At 40.3% G+C, this 11,351-nt stretch overlaps 1 protein-coding gene across 1 annotated transcript in view; it reads right to left on the minus strand.

Moving 5' to 3' along the window:
- vsig10 (V-set and immunoglobulin domain containing 10) overlaps positions 1-11,146 on the minus strand; it is a 29,135-nt gene extending 17,989 nt beyond the window's left edge. The window contains exons 1-3 of the mRNA XM_068006295.1: positions 11,007-11,146; positions 7,188-7,493; positions 2,055-2,336 (exon numbers count right to left, since the gene is read on the minus strand). Coding sequence (XP_067862396.1) covers positions 2,055-2,336; positions 7,188-7,493; positions 11,007-11,079 — 661 coding nt within the window. The 5' untranslated portion in view covers positions 11,080-11,146. The remainder of the gene's footprint in view (positions 1-2,054; positions 2,337-7,187; positions 7,494-11,006) is intronic.
- Between the last annotated feature and the right edge of the window lie 205 nt (positions 11,147-11,351).

The following is an 11,351-nucleotide window of genomic DNA, read 5'->3' on the forward strand; positions in this document are numbered from 1 at the left end:
CATTCCTTCAGGTTGTGAATTGTTTTAAGAGATTTTTTTTTAAATCAAATTTTTAATTCTTCTTACTTTCCCTTTCTGTCTCTTTCTTCTCTCTCTCTCTCAATCCAATCTTTCTTTCCTTTTTGTACTTGATTTGATATTGAATTCACCCTCCTCTCGGTTCTTTGTCTGTTTATTTCTCAATCATTTAATCACATTGGTTAAGGAGATACCCTGTTGTTCACCAATGTCCCGATGTCCAGTGCCCTTGCTGCGCCATTATCAGCTCGCACTTCCAGCAACTTTGTGAGCAAAAAATTTTAAAACCTAAACTTGCACAAACAAATCTAACTAATGGGGGATGCTCCAGCAAAATCTGGACCAATATATACAGTCCCCACAGTTTATTGCGGGCGCGTTCATGTGAACGCGATTTGCTCGCTATACGTAGTGGATCGGGTTAGATCAATTTCAAGCAGAATTTTGCCAAATTCAGAAATTAAAACTTAAACTCGTTGTTTAAGTATGGTCAGCTCTGATATGTGAGTTCAGATCTCCACTCCCTCTTTCGCAAGTAGGTGATTCTCCAAAGTAGCAGTCAGGAAGTGGCCTCTTGCAGGCAGTGTCTCCACTTCTCTCCTGCTCCCAGTCAGAATTTGCTGTTGTTGATCTGTAGACGATTTCTAGGCTTCTATATTGTTAATATTTTTTATAGTTATATTTGTGGAAAATATTCCTGGCTACAGACAAGCTATGCGGAGTGGAAGCTTTTCACCTTAAAAGAGCTGAACAGGGCTGAAGTACGAACAGTCTGGTCAGTTTCACCTCCCATTAATTTCATCATTACAGTAGGTACTGTAAATGCAGCTGGAGTTTCAGCAGGCTTTGATACTAGTGTGTCGCTAGGGGTTGCCCAAAAGGACTTAATGATAGGTAATTGCACTCAAACAGCTGCTTGAACTGCCTGAAATAGCTAGCTCGCTTAATGCAGTTTAAATGGCATCTTTGTAATTGATGCTTACGGTAATGGCAAATGGTTAGCGCCATTTGCCCGGTAAAGGCGGCTGTCTTTAAACAGGGACTGTATCAAGATGAGGCCACATTAAAAAAAACTGAACTGCAAGATTAATTTAGTAATTTATTATTTTTCAAATTCAGGAGTGCAGATATCACACCAAATAAAATTACACTGATTAAGATTAAACAATTTTTTTTAAATCAGCAAGGATTCTAATTTTGACATCACATGACATTGCTAGAATGAATGCCATATGATCAACTCCAGCAGTCCTAAATATCATAGAAGGTTGAATCAAAGTGGGTTTTAAAAAGTTTTACTTTTACAACCATAATGAAAGCAGAGCTTTGAAATACACCAATTTTTTGTGTGGTGGGGGGTGGGGGGTGGTGAAGAGAAGAAAGAGGGGTATTTCAGTTTATTGTTAAATTTTCAGCTAAACAGAGAAAATGCATTTTAGAAATTGGATTAGCACAGCTGTGCCTTTCAAAGAGTTGTTTTGTCTGTTTTGGAGTGCATATGTAAAAGAATATTCACAGTTTTGGTCAAAGACATGCTGTCATAAAAGCAAGTAGATTGTGCAATATACTGATAAGTTAAGAGACAGAGGCTTAGCATCTAGGCAAATGGATATTTTATTGGGACGTCAAATTATTCTTAATGTCTGATTGGCTGTTACGGCTCAATTTGCTTTGACATGTGTCATTAGGTGGCCAGCAAAATACTGGTTACATCTTAAGTGTTATTAAAAAGAATCCATTCAATCTTCAAAAGGAACTTCAACATCAAAGCAAACAGACATAACTGGGCAGCAGCCTGGTGGTCCTCAGTTCCCCACTTTGCCCTTCCCTTTCCATGTGAGGAACATCATGGAGATATCAGTTATGCAATGTTTTATCAGAGAGATGTTTTAGTCAAATGCTACTTAAAAGATTTACTAAAAGCTTGAAATACAAAATAAACAAACTTTTTCCAAAACGGTATAAAGTATTGTACTGCTGGCTTTTTGTTTGATTTTTCTGCTTCTGATGGCATATTGAACAAATATTTTACTTACTCAACATCAATGAGCATGATTGTTCCATCTTACGTTCATATGCAATGTGATGACCCACACATTTAAATATTTGACCATCATGTATTTTTGACCCTTTAAGTGGTAGTACCATAGTGTCATTTGGTCCTGGTAGACCATGTACATGATCATCAGATCCATAATTCTGATTCTCACTTGACCAAGCAAATGTGGGATGGGGATATCCCTCGGTCCAAGAACAAAACAGATGCACAGAATCATCAGAAAATTCTGCATGGCACATTGGAGGCCCTTTTGGTGGATCTGAAAAATGAATGTTAAATGTCAAAATACTAACAATTGCTCATGGTTCATAATATTTAAATTAGTGCATATGTAGCTTGTTGAATGAATAAGAACATATACTGTTCTTGCAAACATCTCATCTTTCCCCTGGAACTCTTCCACCCTCTGGTCTGAACAATGACTTCAATAGCTTCAGACCTTAGTTGATTTCTGATTTTCCTGCTCGATTCTTTCTAATAGATGAACTTCACATTCTGATGCATTCCCTTCCATTATGGAACCTTAACTTTCTAATGTTCCTTTAAATACCTGAGCTGATGTTTGCATAGTGTGCAGCACTACAAAAACTATTATCAAGCTTTATGAAAGTAGTTGACAGTTGAATTCTTGATCTCTACCTGCAGTTCTTCCTTCTGTTTTTTTGGTCCTTAAAGAAAAAAATCCTAAATCAAATTGGTAATATTTTTATTGCTCTTCATATTGCCTATTGCAAAAGGTGGGAAGTGGTGTTCCACAAGGATCGGTGCTGGGTCCACTGTTGTTCACCATATAAATAAACAATTTGGACTCGGGAATTGGAAGTACAATTTCAAAATTTGTGGATGACACCAAATTGGGGGGTACAGTTAATACTGAGGGGGACTGAAACAAAATACAGGAAGACATCAATAAACTTGCAGAATGGGCATGTAATTGGCAAATGAATTTCAATATAAATAAGTTTGAGGTGGTACACTTTGATAGGAATAATAAGGATGCCACATACTCCTTGGAAAGTCGAAACAGGTTAGAGGAGCAGAGGGATTTAGGGATACAGATACACAAATCACTAAAAGTAGCAGGGTAATAAGACCATTAAAAAGCAAAAAGCACTGGGGTTCATTTCTTGAGGAATAGAATTGAAAAGCAGAGACACTATGCTAAACTTGTACCAGAATCTTGGTTAGACCACACTTGGAGTACTGTGAACAGTTCTGGTCTCCACACTATAAAAAAGGATATAGAGACACTGGAGAAGTTGCAAAAAAAATTGACTAGGCTGATACCACAACTGAGAGGTTATACCCATCAGGAAAGAATGAACAGGCTGGGGCTCTTTTCTCTCGAAAAAAGACTGAGGGGTGACCTGAAAGAGTTCTTTAAGATTATGAAAGGGTTTGATAGGGTAGATGTGGAGAAGATGTTTCCACTTGCAGGGGAGACCAGAACCTGGGGCCATAAATACGAGATAGTCACTGACAAATCCAACAGGGAATTCAGGAGAAACTTCTTCATCCAGAGAGTGGTAAGAATGTGGAACTCGCTACCACAAAGAGTAGTTGGGGCAACCAGCATTGATGCATTTAAGGGGAAGCCAGATAAACACATGAGGAAGGTGGTAATAGAAGGATATGTTGATAGGGTTAGATGAAAAAGGGTGGGAGGAAGCTCAAACACCGGCATGGACCTGTTGGGCTGAACGACCTGTTTCTGTGCTGTACATTCCTTGTAAAACTTAACATTGCTTCTTGCCATTTATTGGCTAATAGCATAAGGATACATCAGTGTTCAATATGTCAAAATGGCTATAGTTATTAGTTAATATGGCTACTATGGGATCTCATTTAAGAACAACTTTTCCTCTATTTCTTTAGGTCTTCCCATATCCATTGACCAGCCAAGAGGGTAGATCAGTTCTAAGGCTACTACAACAAGAGGCATTTATAATTGCACCTTTAACGTAGTAAAACATCCCAAGGTGCCTCACAGGAGCATTATTAAACAAAATTTGACACCGAGCCACATAAAGAGATATTAGGAAAGGCTTTGTCAAAGACTTAGGTTTCAAGGAGCATCTTAAAAGGAGGAGAGAAAGGTAGAGAAGCAGAGGGGTTTAGGGAGGGAATTCCAGAGCTGAAGGCCTAGGCAGCTGAAGGCACAGCCACCAATGGTGGAGTGATTAAAATCAGGGATGTGCAAGAGGCCAGAATTGGAGGAGCGCAGAGGTCTCGAAGGGTTGTAGGGCTGGAGGAGGTTAGAGAGATAGGGAGGAGCGAGGCCATGGAGGGATTTGAAAACCAGGATGAGAATTTTAAAATCAAGACTTTGCCGGACCGGGAGCCAATGTAGGTCAGCGAGCACAGGGGTGATGGGTGAATGGGACCTGGTGCGAGTTAGGATATGGGCAGCAGAGTCTTGGATGAGCTCAAGTTTACGGAGGGTACAAGGTGGGAAGACGATCAGGAGAGCATTGGAATAGTCAAATCTAGAGGTGACAAAAGCATGGATGAGTGTTTCAGCAGCAGATGGGCAGAGATGGGTGATGTTACGGAGGTGGAAGTAGGCGGTCTTGGTGATGGAATGTAGAATCACAAAGAGGCCATTCGGCCCATCGAGTCCGTGCAGGCTCTATGCAAGAGCAATCCAGCTAGTCCCACTCCCCCGCCCTGCACATTTTTTCCTTTCAAGTACTTATCCAGTTCCCTTTTGAAGGCCATTGAATCTGCCTCCACCACTCCCTCAAGCAGTGCATTCCAGACCACAACCACTTGCTGTGTTGAATTGTTTTTTCTCATGTCGCCTTTGGTTCTTTTGCCAATCACCTTCAATCTGTGTCCTTTGGTGCTTGACCCTTCCACCAATAGGAACAGTTTCCTCCGTCTAGACCCTTCATGATTTTGAATACCTCTATCAAATCTCCTCGCAACGGTCTCTGATCCAAGGAGAACAATCCCAGCTTCTCCCGTCTGTCCACATAACGAAAGCCCTTATCCCTGAAATCATTCTAGTAAATCTCTTCTGCACCCTCTCTAAGGCCTTCACGTCCTTCCTAAAGTGCAGTGCCCAGAACTGGACACAATACTCCAATTGTGACTGAACCAATGTTTTATAAAGGTTCATCATGTCTTTCATACTTTTGTACTCTATGCCTTTATTTATAAAGCCCAGGATCCTATATGCTTTTTTAAACCGCTTTCTCAACCTGCCCTGCCACCTTCAATGATTTGTGCACATATGCTCTATTCCTGTACCCCTTTTAGAATTGTGCCCTCTAGTTTATATTGCCTCTCTTTGTTCTTCCTACCAAAATGCATCACTTTGCATTTTTCTGTGTTAAATTTCACCTGCCACGTGTCCGCCCATTCCACCAGCCTGTCCATGTCCTCTTGAAGTCTATCACTATCCTCCTCACTGTTTACGACCCTTCAAAGTTTTGTGTCATCTGCAAATTTTGAAATTGTGCCCTGTACACCCAAGTCCAAGTCATTAATATATATCAAGAAAGCAGTGGTCCCAGCACTGACCTCTGGGGAACACCATTGTACACCTGACTCCAGTACTGAATGTACTACCAGTGAAACTTGGTGGTTGCTGCAAAGTGTGTAAAAGTGCCCCAGGGTTATTCACCCTCTCATTGTCCCTCCCTTTAAAGAAGTCAATTTGTCACTTTTCGTAGATAACATAGGTTTGGAATTATCCACAAGGATCACCACCAGTATTCAGTTTAGCACTGGGACACCCACATTAGTGCACTTTAAATGAGAAATAATAAACTGTCAGTCAGAAGAGGCTGAACCATTACAGCACAATATATGTAACTGCACAACATGAATGGAAGGCCTACTTTCAAAATATATTAGATGCTGCACTGATTAGGAATGCATTTAAAATATGTTGGTTCATATAAATCAGTCTTTCAAGCTTTCTTTGTTGACTTTTTGTTACTACTGTCAGTTTTATTCATGAAAAAGAAACATGTGGGTATGGTGAAGTAATTCCACAAAATTGAAATCCTGATTTTCCCAAAAATTCCCCAGTTTTTTTTTTAGGAACATAGGAACAGGAGTAGGTCATTCAGCCTCTGGAGCTTGTTCCACTCAATTATATCATGGCTGATCTGTACATCAACTCAATTTACCCATCTTTGATCCATATCTCTTGATATCCTTACCCAACAAAAATCTATCTATCTCAGTTTTGAAAATTTTAATTGACCCAACATCCACAACATTTTGGGGGGAGTTCCAGATCCAGACTACCCTTTGTGTGAAAAAGTGCTTCCTGATTTCACTCCTAAATGACCAAGTTCTAATTTTAGGATCATGCCCTCTTGTTTTGGATTTCTCCCACTAGTTTCGCCGTTTCTACCCTATCGAATCCTTTAATCATTTTAAATATTTCAATTAGATCACCCCTCAACCTTCTAAACTCAAGGGAATACAAATCAAGTTTATGAAAACTTAACTCATAATTTAACCCTGGTTTAATTTTTTAAACTGACCTGACCGTTTATTCCTTACCAATTGTGACCATTAAATACATACTGCTCTTTTTATGTTTTTGAGTAGGATTCCACCCATCCCCCTTTTTCTATTAACTTATTCATTCACCTGGCCAGATGCCTCTGCAGTCACACAGCTTGCTCCAAGGTGGTTCTCAAAGCACTTGAAAAAAGAGGTGCTAGGGACCACCCAGATACAACTCTCCACAGACTTCAAATACTCACAACACCCTTTTGTTGAGAGTCACTGCACTTAGTGATTTGGATCAAGGATTTACATGATTGCTTTAGTACAGGAACCAATTCAATTCTCAATGAGCACAGTGGCACTGCATTATCTACGTGGAAGCTGAATTCTAAGCAAAGTCAAAATTTCATGTGTTATTTATTTTTTCTCTGTTTTGAATCTTTTCTTACTTTCCTCATCAGTAAGCATTTCATTAATGTAACAGCCTCAAATGGCAAAAACAATAAATTTAAAATGTGAATACACTTGCTTTTAACTAGTGCTAATTTCATTCACCTTCTGGAAAATTAAACTTTATTCCTCATTCAGAAAACAGTTGTTTTAGCAGAGATATTATAAAGGAAGTGCAAATGTAACTTACGGTAGACAAGAACCTCCTTGGTTTGGCTTTTTGGTCCTTTATCTGTATTGTTTGAGCAGGTATAGTTCCCCTGGTTGTCATAACCCATATTGAAAAGTGTAAATTCTGTATGAATCCCTTCAACGCTTGTAAAATCTTCCAGCTTTGAATCCGGATGAACAAAGATCCATGACATATTTAACTTTTGTTGTGACCTGCTTGAGCAGCTGAATGAAACATTTTTGTGTTTTATTACATAGATTGTCCCATTTGGCAAAACTTCTCCAGGACTAATGGTAATGATAAATTCTTCAGGATCATCTGCAACTGCAAAAAGCACATTTTAGCCAAAACAACATAACACCATCGGGTTGGGGGGGGGGGGGGGGGGGGGGGGAGTTCCACCCATCACAGGGGTCCTGTCAGCTAGGGGTGAGCTTGTTGGGCCTGGATGAAGCACTCCTTCTCCTCTGGGCCCACAAGCAGTGCAATAAAGGCACTCATCTCATGGATCCGGCCCTTCCCATTTGCTTTCACCTGACTTGAATTGGAAGCGATGGGAAACCCGAACAGGTAAGGTTAAATTCATTTTAATATTTTGTGTATTACAAAAGTAAGTTCCTCAACTATTTCAATGAGGTACATTGCCCTTTTAAGTATCAACGCGCCGGGGGGGGGGGGGGGGGGGGGAAAAGAGAGTGGGGAGGACTGCCAGGTGTCTGTTGTGCACACGCATACAAACTTGCCAGAGTTCAACCCAGAAGTGGGCGCCTTGGAACCGGGATGTGGTCTGGCTTCAAAAAGTTGTTATTTTAGCCTCCCACCCGCCCCCATTCTTGGGGATTAAAATTACTGCCCATATTTTTAACTGAGGTTGTGTTAAGAGAGACTTATAAATCTGTGAAACTTAACATTTGCTGGTGTTAACATCACTGCCTTTTCTCATCCCCTACTTTTTTGTATACCAAATTTTATCTTTTCTTAAAAAGATAAAGAAATCATACTGAAGTGAGCAGCAGCGAGCTAGTACAAGAATGTTTCTTTTGTTGCGTACATAACAAAAGGAATGAAGATTCAGCTTTAACCTGAGTTATATATAAAAAAATATTTTTAATAGAAGCAGCATACTGCAAATGTTGGAAATCAAACAAAAACAGAAATGGCTGGAAACACGAGTCAGTCAGCACCTGTAGAGAGACCCATCAACATTTCAGCCTGGGCCTTCTTCATAACAGAAAAGGGAAGATGTGAACTTGCATATTAATAGAATCAGAAAAAAAAGGGAAAGAAAAAGAGAGTCAAAAACACAGAAGATTGTTGGATGATCTCATCGTCTTAGTCAAGCAATGGAAATAAGTGTTGAAGACATTAAAGAAATAAAGAATATATAAATAGCTAAGGTAGTGGAGGCCTACCTAAGGAAAAGGTGAGAGAATGGGAGGGATGAAAAAAAAATCTATTGATCTGGTTTGAAATTAAAACAGAAACTGCTGGCAAAGTACAATAGGTCAATCAGCTCTGAAAAGAAAAAATAAACAGGTCAACACCGATGGCACAAATCTCCCCCCACCCCCATCACAGATGCTGTTGCCATAAATACAAACCCATTCCCTTTCCCATTAGACACCAAAAGACCCACCCCACATCATCAGTAACCCCTGTTGTGAAGAAAATGGAGGATAAAGCTGACACTTGAAGTTAGTGAAGTCAATGTTTGGATCAGAGGGCTACAGGAGCATTATGAGTTACTGTTTCAGAAGCTTCCATTAGAGATCTGTTGTAACAGTGTAAGAGGCCAAAGATAGAGGTCAGAGTGTGACTGGGAAGGGAAGTTGAAGTGGCAAGCCATAGGGAACTGAAGGACACACCAAGATAGAATGGAGGTGGTCAGTAAAGCACCAAAGAATATATGAATCACTAAAAGGTAGTGAAGGCCTCCCTAAGGAAGAATGATTGCTTATTTTCAATGTGGCTATTTTATTCAATTTTGGCCAGTTTTTCTAACACATCTCGGTCCTGATCCAGTGGCTGACACTGACATGAACCCCAGCCAGCTTTCCGTTCTCTAATGCAGAGATGACACAGTCAATTATTCCTCCCTTGCCTCTGCCATTGATAGCTAAGGTCAACAACTCAGCACAGACCAGAATTTGAATCTAGACATTCTTGGTCTGTTCAGAGCAAACCCGAGGAATGGATTAGAAATTAGCTGAAGGGTAGAAGACAACCAGTACTCACTGGAAAGTTATGTCAGGGAGCAGGAAGATACGGAGTGGGGTGCCTTGAAGTTCATTGCTGTGACCATTACAGTTTCTAATTTGCATAAATGACCTGGATTCAGAAACTCATGTAAAATTGCAGATACCAAACTAGGAGGGCAGTGGAATCAGAAGCAGTTCAGAAACTACAGAATGAGTTGCACAAAATATGTATGCAGGCAGAACAATGGCTGATGAAATTTAGAGCAGACAAAATATAAAGTGCTACAGATAGGAAGAATAAAAATAGATGGCAAGCATACTTCATGAATGGTGTTGAAATAGCCAAGGATGAAGTTGAAAGAGACCCAAGAGTCTTAGTAGGCTCAGCGCTAAACATGTTCAACCAACGCAGAGCAATCAATAAAACCAATAGGCTATGGTGTTCATAGCCGAAACAGTGGAGCTTAAGTGAGTTCTGGCAAGGTCATCGACCTGAAAGTAAACTCTGCTTCTCTCTCTACATATGCTGCCTGACCTGCTGAATGTTTCCAGCATTTCTGTTTTTACTTCAGATTTTCAGCATCTGTAGTATTTTGCTTTTGGAATAGTGATAAAACTTTATAATATTCTACTTAGACCAACCACACTTTGAATACTGCATCCAGCTCTGGTCACCAAGAAACATTCAAGGGCTGGAAGCAGTACAGAGAGGTGCCATAAGGCTGATCCACAGTGTCAGGGGTCTGAGTGGAGAAGCTTGGGCCGATCAGCTTGGAAAGGAAGTGATTTTATAGGAGGTATCTGAAAATATTACAGGTATAAAATAATTAATTTAGAATATTACCTTTAAATGAAACCATAGGAATATAAAATAGGGACACAGGTTTAAAACTAAAAAGGTTATTTTTTAGAAGAGTTATCAGAAAGTTCTTCAAACATTTGAGTCATCAACCTATGGAATAAACTTCCAGGTGGAACACTGGAGGCAAAAGCCCTGGAAATACGTGAATGCCACAATGAGGCGACATAAAGATCTCCCTGGATGGATGAATTTACCTTCCGAGTCATCTGAGAAACATCCAATTCTAAACCACGACACCAAACACACAAAAAAGCTAGTTGACATATTTTGTCTGTAATACACTCTCACATGGAAAAGTGCCAGAGGCCATCAGAAGGATCTATCAAAATTTGAATGGCCGTCACAGCAGCATGCGCTATTCAACTTTTAGAGAAAGGGATAAGGCTTCTTCCGGCTTTAAATACAATTCAAAGAGACATTAGGATTATATCAGTTACAATCACCAATTCGAGAAGTTTGTCCTCTAAACAATACCAAGTAATTGCACACAATATCGATCTTACCTCTAAAATAAAAGCGACCAGAAACATAAATACAATTGCTCCCCTATCAGTAAAACATTCGTTATTAATAGGGTATTAAATAAACTAAACCCCTACAAGTGAAATAAATGAAAATAATGTCTGGGAGTAGGGGGAACATTTGCAAAACAACCTACACAAACACGTCAAACCCAAACTTGTTTCAAAATAGGAACTGAAATACACACAAAAAAAGCCTTTAACTCATCGAGTAGCTCGATCGGTTAAATTGCAAATTTAACAATAAAAAGCTTACCAGCCCCGACCCAAGAACATAACGTTAGGCCGAGGAGAACGACAGCAAACTGCAAACAATTGGTGCAACCCATTTTGCTGGCTGACCACCGAGTAACTTTTCTGCGGAGGACAATAACCTTTAGCACTTCCTGTTCGCGCTCGTGCGCACGCGCGGCACACCTCAGCTCCCCTCACCTGTCAGCGCAGGTGAGCTCAGCTCGAGAGCCGGCCGTGAAGACACTCCGGCGCGCGTCTCCTCCGCCCCTCCCCCCTTCCCCCCCAGTCAACAACCGGAACGCAGGTCCAGCACCTTCCAGGTGTATTTTGCTGTTGCCTAAATGCAGGTTAGTGTTGCAAAAAAAAA

This window comes from Heptranchias perlo, chromosome 25, assembly GCF_035084215.1.
Source record: "Heptranchias perlo isolate sHepPer1 chromosome 25, sHepPer1.hap1, whole genome shotgun sequence".
NCBI lineage: Eukaryota > Metazoa > Chordata > Chondrichthyes > Hexanchiformes > Hexanchidae > Heptranchias > Heptranchias perlo.